The sequence below is a fragment of the Cricetulus griseus genome, assembly GCF_003668045.3.
Source record: "Cricetulus griseus strain 17A/GY chromosome 1 unlocalized genomic scaffold, alternate assembly CriGri-PICRH-1.0 chr1_0, whole genome shotgun sequence".
Lineage (NCBI taxonomy): Eukaryota > Metazoa > Chordata > Mammalia > Rodentia > Cricetidae > Cricetulus > Cricetulus griseus.
This window is the reverse complement of record NW_023276806.1, coordinates 68,026,100-68,049,101: the sequence shown is the minus strand read 5'-3', so window position 1 is coordinate 68,049,101 and position 23,002 is coordinate 68,026,100. Positions and strand designations below refer to the sequence as shown.

At 32.1% G+C, this 23,002-nt stretch overlaps 1 protein-coding gene across 5 annotated transcripts in view; it reads left to right on the top strand.

Moving 5' to 3' along the window:
- Lrba (LPS responsive beige-like anchor protein) overlaps positions 1-23,002 on the top strand; it is a 561,457-nt gene that overhangs the window by 150,541 nt on the left and 387,914 nt on the right. For all 5 annotated transcript variants that reach the window (XM_027392996.2, XM_027392995.2, XM_027392998.1 and 2 more), the window contains 2 exons: positions 1,981-2,042; positions 21,597-21,661. In XM_027392996.2, the coding sequence (XP_027248797.1) occupies positions 1,981-2,042; positions 21,597-21,661 (127 nt within the window). The remainder of the gene's footprint in view (positions 1-1,980; positions 2,043-21,596; positions 21,662-23,002) is intronic.

The following is a 23,002-nucleotide window of genomic DNA, read 5'->3' as shown; positions in this document are numbered from 1 at the left end:
ATTGTTGTTTTGAGACTTTTTTTTTTGTGTAACAGCCCTAGCTGCCCTTGAACTATTGTCTTTATATCGACTATCATGATTATATGTATTATACCATCCTGAAATAAGACTGAAAATAAACAAATGTATATACATGTATTTTTCTGTGTAAGTATTGAAATATCTGTATGTGTGGTAGACCAAAGACCATTGTATAAATTTTTCTAATTTTGGATGCTCATGTTGTTCATTTTACATATGAACAAATGTGAAAAGGTCCAGATTAGAATCCAGAGGTGGTAATTCTGGTTCTAATTCTGGAACTAATTCTGGAACTAATCCGATGAGGATTAATGACTTAACTGTGAAAGGTTCAGTTTTTTTTTTTTTGGGGGGGGGTCATTTGCCTTTTATTTTTGATATTATCATTTCTTCCTTCTTTTTTCCTCCAAACCTTCACATATAACTCTCACATATAACTTTCATTGCTTTCTTTCAAATTCATAGCCTCTTTTTCATTAATTGTTGTATATTCCTAAATATAACCTGCTTAGCCTATAAGTTATTTTTATTTATATTTTCAGGACTAATCAGTTGGTCTTGGGTAACCAATTAGTGTGCTTTTCCTTATGGAAGACTACTTCTCCCATTCAGCAAGAGGACTGACTAGGTTTTAAAGTTGGGATAAAACTGGGCTTGTCTTTGAGTTACATTTTAAGAAGTAACAAGGTTTCAGACAGCAGGGGCCCAGGCCGGCAAAGAGAGATGGTAGCTTGTCCTTTCTGTCCTGATTGGCAACCATAGGCTGAAGCGTTTTAGCCATCTTAGCAGTGTAAACCCACATTTTAGTTGATGACTTGCTTGCCTAGTGCATGCAGCACGGAAATGCTGTGTAGCTAATTTTTATGCCACTGCCAACATTGCTCCAGTCATTTCTAACACTGGGAAAAATGGTTCTCATTTTTTTTTTTTTTTTTTAAAGAAAATCAAAGGTATTTGTAAAGCTTCAAAATGCCAAGCTGTGCCATTGTTCAGCTGAGGGATTTTTATTTAAAAAGAACAAAAACTACAGAGCATAAAGATAAGAAATAGGTAAAGAATGAGTTCACTCTATGTGGAAGAGCTTTAATGGAGTAAAAGATGGAAGGAATATCATAGGGCTTTTAAACGTTACTAGGAATTATTTAATACAGAATTATCAGCTATAAGTTTTTGATCATTATAATGTTACTGGATTATCCAATCCTTATAATTATTGGAATTACCTTTAAACATATTAGCTATAGCAAATTCTTTGAACTGCTTTTTGATTATACTGGGGACTTAAACTAAATAGTTCTTGAAATGGTAATTAATGATATAAAAGTTCCTTCCTAAGGATATTTTTAGTTAATCTAAAACAAAACATAGAAAGGAAAATGTAAATAATTAGTTTATAGGAAATGAGGAATACATAACAGACAATGGCTTGCATTTCTGTTAAGGTTTAGTGTGAGGTCGGAGGTCAAGGTACTAATAAGAGTGTTTGGGATGTCTGCTGCCATGAAACAAAATGGAAACTTGATTGATAGCTAGAGGGTTGAAGGGAGAGAGTGTGGTGGAGAAAGCAAAGGTCAGGGAGCCATTTCCCTTCTCTGCATGTATAATGATCACCTTTCCCAAACAAAATGTAGATGATCATGATCAATATGGCATATGTTGTAGGCATTTCTATGAGGATTGTGAAATGTGATTGTAGAAGAAGTCACAATAAATGTTTGGGTATTTTGAAAGTTAAAATAAAGTAGTTTACAAAACTGGTAGTTTTGATACCAGGTTCAAAGTAACCACAACAGAATACTTTGTTTAATCATATAATCAAATGTGTACAGGTGTAGTTCTTAGTACAAACAATATTAAAGTTTTAGTTTAAATCAAATTTGGACAAAAATAGCATAAAAAGTGAATCTCTAGAATTTTTTTTAACTTTGTGTTTTTAGAATAACCTTCTTTTTTAAATAGGTCTTGTTTGCATGAAGTCCAGCAGTTCAGTTGTGGAGTTGGTTATGCTGCTATGTTCTCAGGTGGGTATAAACTAGATTAAATGTCAAATGTCAGTCCACATGTACATTTGCATGACAGTGAAGTCATTCTGGCATTATCAAGTTTTTGTGACAACAAAGTTTTGTATGCTGTGTTAAAAATTTTTAACTTCTTCTTTAAAATGATTACTTATATATAATATAGAAGATTTTGAAGCATGAACTGAGAGAGAGAGAATTTAGATAAATGAGAAAAATAGTTTTTAAAATTACACTAAAATGCTTGCATCAGTTGATCTTGAAATGACTGTCTTTGCCCTGTGTATTAAGGTTATAGAAATTGCTTTATTTATGTACTTTGTGGAGTGCCACTCTGATTCCCCTGGGAATCCTGGGTTTGCCTCTCTTTTGTGTAGAGGTTATAAAATGAGTAATAAATAATTTTGAATCCTTGTCATTGCTAATTATTTTTGGCATACACAGTAGACTTGGGAAAATATCAACAAAGATGTGGCAATGATCATCATAAATATGTACAAAACAAATTCCTCAGAGCAAAATTAATTCCAGTGTATAGAAACCTTGTGGTTAGCTTTAATGATTTTTAAAAGTGAAATAGAAATTATATATCCTGTGGTGTTTTGTTTTGTTTTTCAAGTAAACGAATGAATGTTTTATTGAGTTTTTTTTTTTTTTTGTAGTCTTTTTAAAGTGGTATCTTACTGGTAGTAAATTCCTCTACTTAAAACTTTAAAATAGCCTTTTTTAATAGGAAGGGTATTGCTTTAGAGGTCAAGGGTTTTGACCCATTTCAACACCTTTGACCTTCATTTACAACTCTCACGGTTTCTTTGCCTAACGAATAAGGATACTATAAAATTAATGTTTCTTTGCATCGATTTATTCATCTTAGTGCCTGTGTTGCCAAATTTATTTAGACTGTGCTGATGGACATTTCATGAATATAAATTAAAGAATCATAGGTGTGAAAAATCAATACTATGTGTTATCAATAAAGTGCAATAAGAACAATTACTTAGAGAGTATAGCTAATGGAATTTTATAATGAACTTGTAAGTAGCAGTTACATTTCTTAAAGGGCTTATTAGTCTTAGATTTTGTGAGTATTCTGATTTTATAATTTAACCATTTTCTTTAGGATGCTCTTTCTCCAAAAGCTCACTTGGTAAAATTTCTGATTAAGCCATCTGATTTTAAATAGTTGGTTGTTTATTTCTTGAATGGAAGTCACTACATACAGTTTTATACCTGCTGGAAATTGCTTGTCCTTTCAGCATTCACAGTTTCTTCATAAGATTATGGTTCTGTTATTTATAGTGATATGGTTGTTTCCTATGCAAATTTTGATAATGAAGTTTCACCTTTTAGTTTAGGATTGAATTTGGTTTGGTACATGAAAGCTACTACAAACATAGCATATTATGTATTTGGATGTCAGAAGCTGCACAGATAAAGAATGACACATGATAACACCTATTTGTCATGGATGTCACAGTGCTGCTTAATGCCTATCTGATCAAATGGCATATGGAGATTACTTTGAAGAGTAAGTTTCAAAAAATCAGAAATTTTCAAGGCTTTTGTTTGAATAACATACATTGTTGAGTATCTGAAGTCCTCAGCACTTTTTTATGAGTTCTTCAAAAGTCCCATGGCATCTCTACAAGATGTAACACAGTGTGAAAAATGATGTGAAAAATGAAGCTAGAATTAGCTCCAGATGTATACAGATTGTTCCAGGGTGATAATTACATTTTTCACTTTGAATTTTCCTAATTCAAAGAGGTCAACTTGGTAATCACAAAAGTGATTTATTTTGTTAAGAAGTGAACTGTCTTTTTCTACATGAAAGCTGAAGAGATGCGAAATTGAATTTCAAGAGGGTATTTTGCAGATACTGGGTGGGGATGTATTGAGTTTGATTGATACTTTTTTTTAGTGTGAGATAGGGTGGGAAGTAAAAAAGCTACCATCTTGCTAAATTTTTAATTAATTTTTTAAGAGGAGATGGAGAGGATTGAGTGCCAAAGATCAAAAGATCAGGTCAAAAACTCCTTTTTCATCACGTAAATAATGGGATATGCTTATGAACTTAACATCTGCAAATTTGATTTAGAACTTTACAAATTAGTTGGTGTTAATTTCATACCAGTCAGCTATATTCTGATTATTTTTCTTGAGCCCATTCACAAGTTATTCTCTTTTTTAGTTTTTTAAAGACAAGGTATTTAACCATACTTTATTACAAAATATAATTATAATCTCAATTTAGGTAGTAAGAGCTGATCACATGTGATTTGCTGTCAGTAGAGAAAATGGATCACTATATACTTCCTTGAAGCTCTGACAAACATATTTTTTTACTCTTTCCTTGCTACTAGTTGATTAAGCATCATTCTGTAGTTTATCCAATTTAAATAATCTAGGCTTTTGAGTAAAGTTAATTAAATTAATTCATCTATTGTATCCCAATAAAATCACTTAAGTAGTAGATAAGCTCTAAACAATGATTTTTGTTTAAATTAATATCTTTCCAGTGTTTGAGAATAAATCTTTGTTAGGCCTTGCACATATTCGTCAAGTGCTCTGTTACTGAGCCATGTCCCTAGACTGACTTGCTTTACTTAAAATATAACTACATTCATTCTTTAGGGAAGTACATATTTCTAGACAGACAAAAAAGTTGAAAAAGTTTTCAACTACATTTCAAATTCAGTTTGTTAGAAAAACATAACTTACTAATGTTGTATTTGTGTTTAAACCTGTTAAGATTGTAAGGAAATATTAAATAAATATTTCAAGTAGTATTACTTCAGTGCTGTATAAAGTGCTTGTATCTTGCTCATTTGACATTAATATCATTTTTGAAAGAACTGACATTGCATTCAAGGCCACTTTATAAAAGTGTTGTGTTCCTCATCCTAATTCAGTCTGACATACATTCCAATAACACTACCTCCCTTCTTGGGTTTAAAGCTGAATTTATGACTGTGCATTGTGAAGTGCATCATTTAAAAATGGTTTCAACCCAAAACATCTAATAAATAAATAATGTGTATGGCTACTCAGTAGTAGACTTTCTAGACTAGAAATCATTCCATCGGATACTCAACAGTCCACTATCGGAGAGAGCTGTCAGATAAATCTTGTGGTAGCGGCATTCATGTCCTGTAAATCACATATTATTGTCTGAGCCTTCTGCCAGGTCATCTATTCTTTTCCCATTGATCAGAAATGCATACAGTATATAGAAAAACTAGCAGCACCATGTAGTCTGGCTTGGCTTCCTGTCTCAGTTATTAATTAGCAGCAAAAGTATACTTAAATATTTACCCTGATTTTAAAAAATTGGAAATATTTTCTTTACATGAATGTAATGATAAGGTTGGTGTTTTTTCCCTTGGTTTCTGTGCTTTAGAATTGCTATTTAACAATTGGCAATAGTCACTAGTCACAAATCAGTCAGCATCATTATAGTTTTTTTAAATGTCATTTTATGTTTATTTTTTGGTCTGAATATTAATGGAATATTTATTTCTTTAGTTTTCCTTTTTTCTAGTAAGTTCTGCTTTTCTTCTTTGAATTTATCTTTTAGGAATCTACAATACTCAATGTTCTTTTCCTTGCCCTTCTAGCTCATAAACATTTCCTTTCATCATCCTATTTTGAGTAGGTGAGTCACACAAAAAAGTAAATAATAGAAAAGTGTGTCCATCATTAGCTGATTGGGTTTTTTGAGAGGTGGGGATTGGAAGTCCTTTGCTGTTATCTTGAAGTTCTTAAACTTACCCAAATGTGCCATCATTTTTCTGTCTTGGCACCAGATTTTTCATTGTTTATTAGCTCCTCATATAAATGATAACTTTTGTTTTTGTTACTTTGAGATGGTCACTCTGAGTAGCTTAGGCTGTCCTGGTACCTTCTATCTTAACACAAGTGGACTTCAAACTTGTCATCATCCTGCCTCAATCTCTTGAGAGCTCAGATTACTGGTATTCATTATGAAGCCTGGTTTATGCAATGCTAAAGATTGTTTAATGCATGTGAGGGTTTTCATGCATGTTAGGAAAACACTTTATAGATTGAGCTCTGTGTCCAGCCTCAAGTCAACCACCTGCCACCCCCAACCCCAAATGAATTAGTATTGTAATCACAGTCTTTGGTCCTGCTCAGGTGTTAGTATGATGTCTAGAAGCTAGGATCACAACACAGCTTATATCTTTATCATATATATATATATATATATATATATATATATTTTCCTATAGAAATTATTTCCTATATATATATAGTTTTTGATTTAATTATATAGTGTAAACTTTGGAGTATATTCATTTATAAAGGTCTTAAAGGACTAAAGATAATAATCTGTGTTTTTTCACCTGGATACAGAAAATTTCCATTAAATGTTCATTAAGTAAGTAATTAGCAGTAGCTGTTTTTGTTTTGTTTTGTTTTGTTTTGTCTTGTTTTGTTTTTGTCTTTTGGGAGAGTAGGATATGGGTTGATACAGAGCCTTCCTATATATCTTAGCCCGACCTGAATCTTATTACCCTCCTGCTTCAGCCTCAAATTCTGGGATTACCAGTGTACTGTACTAATAGTGTAGTGATGTAACTAGTGATTGCTTTGATTGTATAGGAGCCGATCCTTTTCATAGTAAAAATCTTAGTGTTTGTGTTTATTATGTAGTAAAAAATTCCTTTTAGATGTGTTTGTTTTTACTATAAACTAGGTAAAAATAACTTCACATCCCATTAGGTTTTGCCCATTGTCAGTTTTTACCTTGACTGCCCCCAACATTTGATTTCCAGATTAAGTGCAAAGGTTGAAGTGAAATTGATAAACCTTAAAGCTGTTTTAGTACTTATACTATATTATAATTTTTGTCCTTTTTTTTCCTGCAGTACATATTAGAGATAACAGCTGAATAACATTTACTACATAGTGGCTGAATAGATGAGTGGGCTTGCCTATTTAGGTAAGGTCTCCTCATTCATATTAATTCTTGTGTTTTGGAGTCCTTGGAAAGTTTTTCTCTAACAAGCAGGGCCCATCTTACTCAGGAATTATCTTATTCTAATTCTACTGTTATCTGAAAGACTAATTTTTATTCTGAATTCTTGCTCTACTTTGGAGGAAGGACATGATACATTTTGAGTACATATTAACTGTTGAGCTTTAAATCTTAGTTAAAAGGAGGTGATGACTTCCTTTTTATTTTTTTATTTTTGGTTTTTTGATCTGTCTCACTGTGTAGCTTAGACTGGTCTGGGGCTATTGATCCTCTTGCCTTAGTCTCCCAAGTGTTGGGATTACAGGCCTCTGACTCTATGCTAGCTCCTAATCACTTCTTTTGAGGAAATTTTGTGCAGTTTCCCCCTCTGTCTCCCTTCCTCCCTCCTGCCCTGCTCACCTTCCCGCCTTCCTGCCTTTCTCTCTCTTTTTCTTTTTCAGAACCACTTCTGTTACTTTTAAGTCACTTCACTAGCCTAATCCTAACATTCATTTCTTATACCAGACCTAACAAGCAATGTGAGAAATATGAAACCTCGGGTTATTCCAAAAACAACACACTTATATAAATAAATTAATATCTTGGTGTATAGATGGATTTTTAAAAATAATACATTTTATATTTAAGTAGAAATAAATCAATATTTTTTTTCATCTTGCTCAAAGCTGTTTGCATAGCAACAGATTTAGAAGATGTACTAAATGTTGAAACATTCTTTGACATGCTTGTAAATACTCTATTTCCTTTGTATCCAACCTCTTTTACAAGGTAAATAGTACTTTGGGGGGCAATTGATTTCTTTAAGAGTGGTTTATATGTACCATGGTCCAACCAGGATTAATATAGTTTTATGTTTCCACATTTTTATTACCTATTCCTTCCTTTTTGATGTTTTTGTATTCCCCTCTATAGAATATACTTATAGAAAGTTAGTGGATATAAATGGACTGTTTTTGAGCTTTTGTTATTGTCAGTACCTATGATTTTTTGATTGCTAATGGAATGAGAATCAGTAGCATAATCTGTACCATTAATATGGGGGGAAAATCTTCCTGTATCATCACCTGGTTCTGCCATAAAGCAACAGTGGAAGCTTGTTAGTGGAATATACACTAAGTGGAAGAGTAGGTATTCCCTTTGAAGTGTTCAGAGCTAGTTTAAATTGTGTAAACTGTTGACCTTATAAGATGGCACTAAAGAGCTTCCTGGCATAGATATGAAGTTTCTAAGAGCTACAGAGGATAGTTGAGTTGAATATAAAACCTCAGAATCACTAACAATAAAAAAAGCAGCTTATTGACTACTTCATGCTCAATAGCCTCCTAATGGTTTGAATTTTTCCAAAACTTTCTAAAAAATAACTTCACATTTGAAGGTGGGAACATATGTCTTCATACAACAGCAACCACATGCAAAAATCAAGTGTAAAGTATTATTTAAGACAAAATGTGTCTTAAAAATGTTTTAATCAAATAGTAGGTTAGTAAGTATGTACTATATACACTTCTTTTTATTTACATTTTGAGGTAGACTTTCCTTTGATATTAATTAAAGTGCTTTTTACAGCCAAAGCAAAACATAATTTCATTTCCCATACTGGGCTTAATTTGAAATACAGGCGTCCCGTTGATCCACCAGCACACTAGGATTTAGAAAACACAACTTTGAAAAGTACATTTTGTGGAATGGGCAGTACACCCTGTGGCTTGGCCGTCTAGTCAGAAGGATGAGACCATGCTGACTGTGTAACGACATCTTTGAACATTATTCTCAAGGGTGGTAAATGTAAAACAAAGTAATATCAACTGGCACTTAATTCTGCAAGTTCCCTGCTGACAGGGGTATTCAGTGAAATGGAACTCTTCCTGACAGGAAGTCAGTTTGTGAGGATGGAGACATTTGAAAATAAAGTGTGTTTTAATTTGACTCCCTGCTGTTTTACAACCCCTCTTTTAAAATTTGGATTAAGAAGAGAGGAAAAGGGAGGAACACAAATGGGAATTTCCAGAGTATGGCATTTCTCTTTGATTTTAATGTGACTGGGAGTACAGGTCGGTGTCTCTGTTTCGTAGTTGTTACTGTGTGGTGCTCACCTCCCTATTCCAACTTTAAATCAGTCTACTAGTTGTGGTGTTATGAAAGCTTAGCTTAAAACTATTTTAAAATTTTCTTTGTTTAATGCCAAATCCTTTGATGACTTTTTAAAAGGCTCATCTATATTGAAGTATAACATTTTTTATACAAAGTATATTATGGTACACTAATGGATTTCAGTCAAATTAATTAGTTAAATTTGGCCTTCCCAGTATTATAGAAACAAGGTCCACATATAAGATTGCTATTTAGTGTATTGTACCTTCAAGACAGGTACAGTTAGAGTATTCAACAAGCATTCCATCTATTGCTTCTTTATAGTCTACTGTTTGGTCACATCACTATCTTATGACATGAAAGTTTAGAAGTTACAAAAGGATACAAAATAGGAAGTTTTAACCTTGACTTAGGCTTGAATGAAGCCATAATCAAACTCCTGAAACTAGTTATTTGCTTTTGTGCTAGCAAAAAGAAATCCTCAATATTGTGCAGGGACAATGCTGAGATCATTGCTTTCTCCATTTTGAGTTACATAAGATAAAAAGAAAAATGACTTTGGGCATTTTTTTGAAAGAAAGGATTGAGTGTATAAAATGCCAGGATGACTGATTTTGAATATTCATAAACATTTTTCCTCCTGTTGATGGCTAACAAATTTTATAACCTTGGGTGAATCAAATATCTTTTATATTACAAAGACTTGGTTTCTTATTGAGTACAATGAATATACTAAGATCTTGTTAGTTAATATTTATAAAAGCATACTGAACTGCTCATAGAATAAAGTAGCCACAAGTTCAATAAGTTAATGCTGACTTGTGTTTTCAGCACACAGAACCTTCTCCCTTTGTTAGTATTTTCAGTGCCTCCACTTTTCCTTTCAGGAAATTATTATTTTGTCCTATATCTTTATCTCACAAAGTAAAAAATAGAACTGTTTTCCTCTTCTCTGAGATTATTATATATTTTATAATATATTAGATATTTTATTATATATTTTTATAATCCTGTTTAACCTGTTTTCAGCTTGAACCATAAAGTATTAACTCTAATTCTCATAGCTCAGCAATTTTTGCATTCCTTTCCATGTGGATAACATTTATGGGTCACATCAGCTTTTTTCCATTGATGCCATGGTGATTTCATCACTTTGTATTCTCATTATAATGATAGCTCTTCCTAGGAAAACCCATATGGTATGCCAAATACAGAAACATATCTGATTTTTGAAGGTCTCCTTTGTAAACTTTAGTCTTTCTCATTTATACTACATTTATTTTATCCTAATTCATGTTTAATTTCATTCACTGATTTTCGAAACTTTCAAAAAACTTCCTGAATATATCATTATCTAATATTGTGTAACATGATTCACAACTTGAATTTTGTCAGGATGGAAAATATCTTTGGACAAAGTTAACTTTAAGAATCAGATTCTGGCTTCAAAAACTATGCTGAGTTCTCTAGGTGATAGATTTGTTCATTACTTGATCTTACTACTTAAAATATACACATTTATTGAAACAACATTTGCACATTTAAATAATACAGTTTGTGTTATTTATAACATTGAGCATCCTGTTGAGACAGAAAAAGCTTCAGATTTAAGATCATCAGATTTTCAGGTTACTTATATTGCTATTTAAGTTATGTTGTAGGTAGAAGAATGGATTACATCATGATGTCTAGCCACAGCATATCTTTTGGAATTCTGTGCGATAGTAGATATCTGCTAGCATATTATTAAGAGTATTGATAAATATTTGAACATTATTGAATCATTCTGCATTGAAAGTCTTGTTCCTTTTCATAGCCAAAGTCATTAAATGTTTGATTGGCTAGTGGGTTATGGCTCAAAACCTATGAGAAATTATTACTTGTATGTTTCTTATGTACTATATGTTTAAAATATGAGACCAGAGTTTTATGGGTACACGTAGTGTGATGTTCAGATAATTTTAGTTCTGAAGATATATCATTTCATAGCATAAATATAAATCTTACTTGCTCATGATGAATGCCAACCAAAGGTGTGTGTTTTTACAATTATTCTTTATTTGAGGTTAAACTTGAGCACTGAATTAAAATCTCATTTTATATTAACTTTGACATTTTTCCCAATGAATTACATAGTATAAGTTTATGGTGGTTAGTGTGCAGTATAGAAGACTCCAAATAGTTAAACAGCAGGAAAGGTTTCTGCTTTTAGTTAAAAACTGCTGTTTTCTGTATGGCCTTATTTACCACATGTTTAATTCTTAATGTTGTGTGCTGTGGGACTGTGTATGCAAAAGGCAGCATAAAGAGCTCTGCTTCTAAGTCTGTGGCTGTTACTTGCTACAAAATAATAAAGGCACTATTTTATTGGGTTACTTGTAATTAACTTCAGCACTAGACATCCATATAAATCATTGGTAATCTGTTTTCTTTAGATTTTTATTTTTTTAAAACTGAGTTAATGTACTTGTTTCTGTTGTTTTTCTACATATGGATTGAGGTTGTAATTGCTTTTTGGAATTAGTCTGTCACAAAACTGCATAGATGTGCTTTGAAGAAATGATTGAGGCAAACTAATTATTTTTATATAACATTTTATAAAGATTTGTTACTGGAATAAATATGCAGAAGTAATGTTGTTTTGTTGTGAAACTTAATAAATAGTGATTTTATTCTCCCAAGTCAAAAATCGTCTAGACATTTCAATAGTTAAAGTGACAAGATTATTAATTAGAGAATATTTATATTTTTATATTAAAAAATTCTGGCAAGGTAAAGACATCCGAATATATCAACTCCTGTTTATCAATTTACAGAAACTTTTAATTTTAAACATTTTAAATTTAAACATCCAAACCTTCATATATTTTATTTTTTTGCAAATATTTGAGAAATGCCTTTTTATATATTGACTGAGACTTAATATTACTTTATACTCATACTTTTTATGATTATTAGTTTATAATATAATAAAAATTACAAAACAGCTACCTTTTATAAAAATTAAGTCTAATGAGACATTTCGATATATATATGTCTGGCTGAGTTCAAGGTAATAGGGTATATTAATCCAAACCAAATTTGAAAAAAGAAACCACGACTGTGTGTGGAACATGCTTGTTTATCTATAGGAGAGGCTTTAGAGAGGCATGGCTTAATTTAATTCACGTCTATGATATTAAAGTCTTAATTTGATGATTGTGAAATGAGTGTTAAGTGTACTGAGGGTGGAGATGGAAGCCATGAAGAAAAATGAACAGGTCATGAAAATAATGCTTTAAAAAATAACTTGGTTGGTAAATACTTTTTATTATATTGAGTACATTAGATGTCTTAAAAATGTTTAAAAAATAATTGGCCATTTTATATAGTTGTAATGGATGTCTTTCATGCTCTCCCTCCAGCAGTCTTTAATGAACCCGCCTTGTAATTTCAGTGCAGGCTTTGAGATTCCCTGAAGACTTGACTTCAGACCTCAGAGGGCAGGAGTTGCCATATGTCTGGAGAAGCAGAGTTGCTGAGCAGACTGACCATGTACTAATAGGACACATTTGTATAGCTCCTGAGTGTGGATCCCTGATAGTTTTAATTATGATCATCTGTTGGGGGCTTGTAGCTAGGAAAGGTTAGAACAACTTATGTTATCTATAGAAACCATGCTTTCTATATTGAACAGTGAAAGATATTAACAAAGTTGGACTGAATTAGGAAATTTTTAGAAAATCATTATGGATTAAAGAATATTTTTTTAAACATACTTGAAAATAAATTAATGTTTTGTGTGCCTGAGCACAGCTAAGTTTTCTAATTATTTCACATAGTTATATATTTATAATAATTAGGTCTTTGATTATGTGCTATTCTGATCTTTTGCGTTTAAAATCTTTATAGTTTACACATTCTGTGAATACTTTTAAAATATCCAGTTCTTTGTATATAGGGCTCCACTTGCTGTTTTTTTTTTAAACTATTGTTATTTTGGTAACAATTATAAAATTATAAAATTTTTGCTCAAATTTTAATAGAATTTTCATCCTCTCTTGTATTTAAAGTGATTCATAGAAGCATATTATGCTTTTATACATAAATGTGTTCACAAAAATGAGACTATCACTTCTCAAAGGGCAGTTACCCGTTTTAATGTCACGGAAGGACATCTCATCTGATGAAACGATGAAGTAAGATTTCTCCTTCACAGTTCTGCTGTAGTTTTTGCTGCCATGTGCTTATGGTAGGAACAGTGTGTGAGATGCACTGTTGAGAGAGTGCTCACACAGAGACACATGCTGCTAAAAAACCTACTCTGTGCACTGAAGGCTGCTATATCCTTACCAAGAACAAGTTTGACCTTTAGACTTTTGTGTGATGTTATTCAGTTTTATGTTCATGTATTTCCTAATATCTCCTCTCCGACCTCTTCCCTTGACTTATGATAGTGTTTCTGTAATCTCTTTAGGTCATTCGAACTATAGCAAATCCAGTATGATTTTTTTTCTTTTACAAAGGCAGGCAGATATAACATTTCAAAAATTAGTATGGGCATTTATTTAAAAATACAAGCCCTAGCTGAGTACAGTGTCACTGCACTTCAGCTCTGTGGGAGTCTGAGGCAAAAGGATTGCTTGAGGTAGTTTAGACAACATAGCAACATGACTTTAAAAAAGGAAGTACTGGGCCTTGTGATGTAGCCTATAATATCAGCACATGGGAGGGAGCCTGCTAAGAAAGAGGGACTAGGAGTTCAAGTTCAGTCTGGGCTATATACAGGTGTGAGGCCAGACTGGGCTACCTGAGATATTACTACACAAATAGAAACAAAATCAGCACATGGACACACATGTACATGCTCCCTAATAAACAAATGAATTTATACATAGACATATATCACAATGAATAAAATCCAAGCCAAACAAAAAAAAAATCAACCAAGCCAAAATAAATTAAAACCCCTAAGACTTTTTTAGAAGAAAGCAAAATAGGTAATTATGAGTTTGGGTGTTTGTTCATTTAGTTTTCATTCCTTTATTTAAATCATGTTTAATTCCAAACTTCAGAGCTTATTTTAATGGGTAATATTTTATTATTCATAGAAATTAATGTTTTCATTTGATAGAATATTAACCTTAGAAAACAACATATACTTAATAATCAATTTATAATACATTTGTATTTTCATAATTTTGACATGAGTATTCAGAAAACTTAAATGTTTGTTCTGTTATTTGGAGGTTTTCAGCATAATATGAGATATCTATTGTCTACATAGGCAAATGTGCATATATAAGGGCATGTATATGCATATATGCAGGCATGAGAAACAGTCAGGAACCCTGATCCACTCACCTGTTACCAGGGATGTTTTATTTTATTGTATGTTTTCACCAGCCAAGGCCTATAAGGACATCTGCATGGGTCTCAGACACTGACAGAAGCCCTGCTCAATTACTGGACAATCTGTGTCAAGTATACCTGGACCACTAGAGCATTTCTTTCTCTGTGTGACTGATGGAGTCATTTGGGCACTCTCTCTTCTTTTTGCATTATCCTGCTTTAGCCTGCCTGAACTTATTACAGTATCCTCATCTCCACATAAAGTTATTCTCTTGTGTGCTCAGCACCTGTGGTCGTGCCACATCCTGAGCTGCTAGTTGGCCTGTCCCACCTATAATAATGGCATCCTACCTACTGCAGCATTTCCATAGGCATTCCTGACATTAGACATAAACAAAGAAGCTGTATGGAGATTACAGTAAGTGTTCATATGGACCCATCGACAATGTAGCATACTCAACTGATGTATGCCATGAGGCCAGTGGACAGTCTTTTATTGAAAAGACAGCCTATAAAATTGTAAAGTTAACTGAATTGCCTTTTGTATAAAGAACAATTTAAGGACAAAAAAAAAAAAACATTAAAAAACAAGGCAACCCAATACCTGCCCCCAGAGTAACAATAACTCTCAACCAACAGAACTCAAGGAAAAGGGAAAATGGCAACTGTCTTAGAGAAAAGAGTTTTTTTTAAAAAATTTGAGGAAACAGAACAAATACAAATAAATACAAATAATTCAGTAAATTAGGAAAGCATTTCATGATATGAGTGAGAAATTTAGCAGTGAGACAGAGTCCATAAAAGAGTCGAGTCAAACATCTTGGAATTGAAGAACTCAATAAATTAAATAAAAAACATACAATTGAGATGGCTGTAGCAAGCAGAAGAACTTCACAGTTTGAGATAAGAAAGGGTGGCCGGGGGTTGGTGGTGCACACTTTTAATCCCAGCACTCAGGAGGCAGAGGTACGTGGATCTCTGAGTTTGAGGCCAGCCTGGTTTGCAGAGTGAGTTCCAGGACAAACCTCCAAAGCAATACAGAGAAACCCTGTCTTGAAAAAACAAAACAAAACAACCCCCCCCCCCAAAAAAAGACTTCAAGTTACACAGTAAGTTTAACTTGGACTATGAAATAAAACATTTTCTCCATTCTAATTCAACACAGTAATAGAAAATCCTAGCTAGAAGGCAAGAGAAAGAAGTGAAGGGCACCTGAACAGAAAAGGAGGAGGTGATATTGTCTGTTTGCAGATGGCATAATCTTACATGCACAAAACCCAAAGACCATGCCAAGATTTGTTAGAACTGATAAAATGTTGTAGGATACAAAATAAACATACAGAAATCAATATTATTTTATATACCCACATTATGTTTAGAAATAAATGCCATTTCAAATGACTACCATAAATAAATAGAAGACAAGAACTAAACTGAGAATAAACTTAATTCAATAAAAATTACAAAACATTGATTTAAAAAAATAAAATGGAAATGAGAATGCGTAATAGTTATTTACTTCATCTCAGGTCCCCTTTTTTTTTCATTGAGTTTTTTTTTTTTTTAAGTACAGCCAAATTATTTCTAATGATTCCTGAGTGGTTTGTATATTAATAATAATTTTCTCTTATAGCTATACAGTAACCTCTTTTTTACATGGAACATGTTGAATATCCTGTCATGTTGGAGAACTGTTTGAGCTAATGGATCTACCTGTTGATAGAACTGGGTGTATGTGATTTTAACAGGTACCTTTTCTGGTATGCAGATAGGCATCATGGGTAGCTATGTTGTTTCCTATGCTAGGGAGTATCATTTTGACCTAACATTCTACCCTGTTGGGGGACATGGGGTGATATGTCAACCATCTCAGGGCCTTTGGCCCTTCTGCTAATTGCTGTTGGCTCTTGATCATTGATGCATTCACTAAATGATAATTCTAGTCTGGGTACCATTAAGCTGATGGTTATTAGATCCTCATATAAACAGGTACCCATCACAGAGTCAAGGACTTTATTCAGGATACAATTCAAGGGGGAAATGTGAGAGTCAAAGTTACAATTTACGTTTTAGTTACTGTGCCTAAGAGATGTATGAAAAAAAAAATGCCTCTAATCGTAAGCCGATTGCCCCCAAACAATGGGGACTGAAATGCTGGAGGCTATTGTTTGTGGGAGTTAACGACCCATATGTTTTCACTCACTCCTCTAAACAAGTTTCTTTGACCCATCTGCATCACCTGTACTTGATTACATGTGGGTGGGAGGTATGTGGGCAGGAAATATGTCAAGATATACTCTTCTCCCTGATTGGATGTTGGCAGGAGGTACACAGACAGAAAGTACATCAGGATGTATGCTGCTCATGGGAAATGTGGTGAATTATGGGTTTTGCTTTTTTAAGCCCCTGAAAAACATGATTCAGTTCCATTTCCTGGGAATCCAGGAATGGACCTGGTCAGAGCCCATTTACCTAGCCAGTACTTAATTAAAACTTATTTTAAATTTGACTTAAAAAAAAACCAACCTAAATTGGATACCAAAGTTCAGGGAAACATTCTATGTTAACTTATTGTTATAAAAAGCTAGATGTTCATATTACTGAAAAGAATGTACAGATTATATTTATTATTCACAAAAAGATAAAAGCAATCTTAAAATTGACATGCAGCCTCAAAAGACAGTAATAAACCAGTTCAGTCTTGAGTAAAATACGTAACAATAACTGACCTGAAATTAACTAAAAGTTTATTGTGGACAGAATAACAGTCTTGGCTTTAAAATGGGCACAAACATCATTAAACAAATTAGAGAGCCCACATAGCCACAGTGAGTTGTATTTTTCCAACAGTAAAAACATACTGGAGAAGACTGTTTTGGTCAGTATTTAATGCTAATAAAACTGGGTATTAGTTTCTAGACAGACAGATCCAACTAGACATTTAAAACCCCACTCAAATTGGACTCAGGACCTAAATATAATACAACCAGTAAACTACCATTAGAGAATATAGGAGAGATGCTTGACTGTTTGTGTTTAGTGCTCTTTGGGGAGAATAATAGGCCAGTCAACCACCACCAGCAACAAAAATAGATAAATATAATCATCTCAAATCACAAAACCTCCAATTGCCAAGAGAAACAGTGATAGGTGAAGAGATGGCTTATGTAGTGAGAGAAAATGTTTGTTAAATCTTATCTGACAACAGATTAGTATTTCAACTATATAAGGAGCTGTAGGAAATTTAGCAGCAACTGGAAGCATAAAAACTAAAATCATCTGACTATATTCCTATAATCCTAGCACCTGGGAGGTGGAGGCAGGAGGATGAAGAGTTCAAAGCCAGTTTTAACTAAATAGTGTGTTTAAGGCCACTCTGGGCTACATGACACCCTGTTTCAACAAAATAGACACTCTAAAACCAAATTTAAGTCATTGAGGAAATTCATAAAGTATTTGAATAGACATTTCTTAAGAGCAGATAGGCCAATTTCTAAAAAGTATGAAAAATTTTTAGCTTATTAAACATCATGGAAATTACTCAAAAAGTTAAAAGTTAATCTAGAAATAATGTAGGTCACAAAATAAGATATTACTGCAGTGATTATCAGAACTGCTGATTTCTCAAAATAAATTGATAGGAAAAATTACATGTACTAAATGTTGTCAAAATGTAGTCTGTGTTTTTGAACATGCTGATTTTTAGGAACTGCTATTATCTTTTATTCTTTTTCATTTGCAAAATATTGGTAATGTTGTGTAGTACCTTCAAGAAATATGTTTCATGATACTTAAGTTTTAGAAAAATATAGTTAATCTCAGGATGTTAGAATTTTAAATTAATTTAAATAAATAATTAATCTATTGGTTTATTTTTCTCCATGTTGGAGGAACATAGAGAGTAATCATTGTAATATCATTAATAAAGGCTTTATTTTCTCAGAAAAATTTTCTTTTCTACTAAAACACATGCTTGACATTTTGTGGTGCTCTGGTAGTCTTCATGAATGTGCTTATATTTGTTGCCATTGCATGACTTCAGAACATTAGTAACCAAAGATTGTGTCTTAGTAAAAATTGATTTGGACCATTCTAGTTATGGTCCTAGGATGTGATAATCAATTAAATACAGCTTAGGCACAGGTATGAAATTATTGACTCTGCTGCTTTTTGAGTCCTTCCTCTTGAAAGTGCTCAAGTGAGTTTGAAATTACTTACTTGCATTAGTGGTTGGATTTGAGGCTTTTAACGTGTTTTCATCAGGACCTCTGGGGAAAGGATAACCAAGACCTTTAAATGTACCGTACATTTTGCATCACTATATAATTGTAAATACTGTGATGAAATATTGAAATGATCATGAAAGATGAAGACCATTAAGCTTTTCTTTCAAATATTAAAACTCTCTAAAGGTTATATTGAACTGTGGTTTATAAAATTGTTTAGACTAACGCCTTGTTGATAATTGTTTCTGAGTGGAGAAAAAATGCCTTCAAACACCATGATTAATGAATATTCTTTTTAATTTTGGCAACTTCCACAAATAACTGCAGAGAGTGTTTTATTACACAGAAAATGTATTGAGTTTGAACATTAGGATTATCAAAAAAAAAAGAAGGAGAAAAGTAAGAATGTTTTCTCTTAGGCTTCAATTTCCCTTTCATGAGCATTGTTAATTCTGATTAGATTTCTTTGTCACATATTATATTATTCCTTTTTCCTTAACCAAAACAACAAACTAAAAAGATTTATAGATGCTCTCTGTGTGACAATAAGTCAAATGATAAATTTGATTTTCTGAGCATTAGCAAAAATTGTAATTTTCCAATTGTCTATGTACCTTCTTGTCTAATTTGTTTTGTTCTGTTCTTGACCTTTAAAAATCATTTTTAAGATAACATTAAAAGTTGTAGGTTTAATTATAGCAGTTTTATGAATAATAGCATTAAAGTTTTGTTTGTGGTTTTTCTTTCAGTCAGAAACCTAAGTATGCACTATATTTTTTAAAGGACTTTAAAACTAAATATATATCATTCTAGCAAATACTTGATCTGATTTGTTTTTAATAGTATTTCATTTGATATGCCAATCTAAATTTAGGTCACTATGATATATTAATTGGTAATTTTTATAGTTATAAGTTCTAATTTTAACATGTTTTCAATCTAACTTTTGTAATGCTATTTTAATTTTTTTGGAATTTAAATATCATATTTTTATAACTTTATTTTGAGGTAAGAATTAATGTAGGCAAAAGTAAAATAAAGTTTACCACCTTATTGAAAATATAGATAAACATTTGCTTATGTTTCTTTATATGAAATTTGAATTGTGTAATAGTCTACTTTGATTATAGTTTTGAATAATGTAATATGAATTTGAATATTAGATGATATTCTCAAAGATAATTGAATTTCATGGTTCTGTGTTGAGTAAATGTAAAGTGTGGGATCCTCTGCTCTGGATGTAAGGACTTACCTACAATTTCTGCTTACCCTTGTCATCTTGCTACCTGAAAAGAGACAAGGGTTTGATCTTTGTCCTTCTCTCTAGGATAAATTCTTTTGTGGAATTTGATTGTTTTTAGTTGTACTACATGTTTGCTAATTAAATTTTGACTTGAAGGAAAAGACTTTAAGTCATATTGAAATATCTGTTACACTTGATTTGTTTGTATTAATTAAAGAAATTTACAGTATCTATAGTTTGTTGGATGGCAACTGTGAATTTTGAGAGTATCTGTAGACTTCTTTTTCACTTATTCCTCAGTGTTAATAAATATAGAATAATAAGATATACCTGGAATAGAAATTTTTTTAACTTTTGTTTATCATGACATGTTAACATGTAAAATTTCCAAGGCCATATCTTCTTTGTGTCAGGATGAAAACAAGTCTTTATGACTGCCTCTTTTTTTTTTTTTAAATAATACATTGCCTTTCCCTCCTTTGGCAGATCTAGTCATTGACTGTCTTTGCATGTCTGCTATATTTTATAAATAGTCATTTATTCTATTAGTATAGTCATACAAACACTTTTGTGAGAGATCGAGTTATTGAGCACAATCATGGCATTCTGTTTTAGTCCTTGGACTTTTCAAAACACAATGAATGTTGAACAAAAATGGTTAAAAAAAAGAAGAAAAGAAATATACACACATTCATATGCAATTAGTTTGAAATTGCATATAATTTAAAACATTCAGAAAACATTATTTGGTGGATGATGAACCATGGTAAGTAGCTGAGCATAGTATTTCATTTTAGATTTCAAGAAAGAAAAAAGAATAGTTGATCAATATCATATAACTTATAATACAAGGGACTCTGAGAGTGTTAAAAAATATACCAAATTTTTAAAGATATGTATCTTTATATAGATGTACACAGATGCATAGAGCACGATGGACAGAAGTAGACACATGGATGCGTAAACACAGATATATTCAATGGCTTTTCTCAAAATATTTCAACTTGTAATGCCACTTCTTATTGTATTAATGCTTATTTTACATAAGTTTTGAGAGTAAGGATTAAAGTGTTTATTTGAACATGCTCTACTAGTTGATTTCCATCTTACACTTTTTAATGAATATTGTTTTAGTGGATAAAGTTAATATATAAATTTTTAATGGTTAGTAAATATAGTAGGAAATTTATACCCCTTATTGCTAAGCTATATGCCAGTAAATTATAGCTTTCTATTTTATAACTTCATATTCCAATTCATATTCTCTATGTTATTAGTAGTTATTAGGGGGGAGTACATTATAGTTATTAAAATATTTGTGCTACTTAATTCTCTCTTCATTATGAAGTATTTTTTGCTGCTCTTGATTCTAACTCCTGGTTATATGAGGTTAGCAAGTATATAATTGTGTGATACAACAATGGCAAGAAAAATATGGACCTGCTCTTTTTGTTTATACTGAAGCAAGGGTTTATTTAATAAAATGTAACTTTCTGTTTCAGTCTCTGTGTTCAGAGGCCTGTGTTGAGTCTGCAGTAAGCTTTGCATAACTTTTCCTTTAAGAGCTAAACAAAATTGAACTTGATATGGAAGATGTCTTTTGTTGTGGCATTAAAAGAACCAACATAAGTATAGTTTCCTCAGCTATTTTTCTCTGTTTTTTTTAGGAGTGGCAGAATTCTATTCAGAAGAATGCAGGCCTTGCTTTTATTGAACTTGTTAATGAAGGAAGGTAATTTATTTTATATCGATTTTTATTTTACTTTAAAATATTCTTTCTTTTCCATATGAGCAGATACTTTGGGGTTCTGTATATATTGTTTTTGAGCTCATAATATTTTAGTGCTTTTGTTTATTGGTTAATAAATTTTGCCAATGTGTAGTCATTTTATAATCTTCATAGTTACACTGATGAGATTCTGGTTTTTATTTTCAATAATTGTGTCTGAGTGTAGCAAAAAAAAAAAACCTGATGTTTCTATCTTGTATTTGTATAAGGAATCCATATTTGCAACTTTCTCTAAAGTTTCCATGTCTGTGTTTTCTCTCTCATTCATAGTATGGCTATCAAGAAGAATAGCACAATTTAGTTTTTGTCATTATGGGTGAGAGAGGGGTTGGTAATCAGCAGGTATGATATTCACTTTAAGAAATGAAATAGAAGAATTTAAGAAACAAACAATTAGTGGTAGGAAATAGAAGCAATGACAATATAGAAATGAAAAGGGAAACAATATTTAAGAAAATCAAAGAACTGCTAGAGGTATCATCATCACTGATCTCAAATTGTATACAGCAATAATAAAAAACAACATGATATTGGCATAAAACAAACACAATGATCAAAACAAATGCAGGCACCCATATCTGGGCAATGTACAGAGAGTGAGAGACCTTGTAACAATCAGTGCTAAAGGGGATATCTCCATCAAACAGGGAGCCCTGTGGAAGATGAGGCAGAAAGATTGTAATAGCCAGAGAGGATGGAGGATAGTAAGAAAACAAGGCCTTCTAAACACAGCAGGTCCAACATTCATATGCAGTCACAGAGATTGTGTCATCATGCACAGGATGTGCTTGGTTCTGAACCATATGGGTTCCCAGCATTGAGAGAAGTTATAACAGAATTTGTAATTGATTAGATATGAATTACGAGGGAAAGTTAGTGAACTCAAGAATAACAAGAATTACTCCAGGTTTTGCCCTGCACCACTAAAAGCATGGTGTTTCTATCCAATACATGCAATGGATTTGTGGATGAAGCAGTTATTAGGAAAGAACATGGATTCAAATGGAAATCATGATTTTGACTTTGTGAATGGACTTTCAAATAGAGACGTTAAACAATACTAGAGATGCTAACCTAGGTGTTGTAAGCACATTAATGATATTTATTATCTCCAGACTGAATGAATTCATTAGAATAGTGGGGTGATGAATGAAATTTGACCAATGCTATGGAATATTATTTTAAGATGATATTATATTCATTTATGCTGTGGAATATTTGTGTAATGGTGCAAAGATGTGTTGTCTTCTTTTTTGTCTTTTTTTCTTTTTATAATTGTAATTA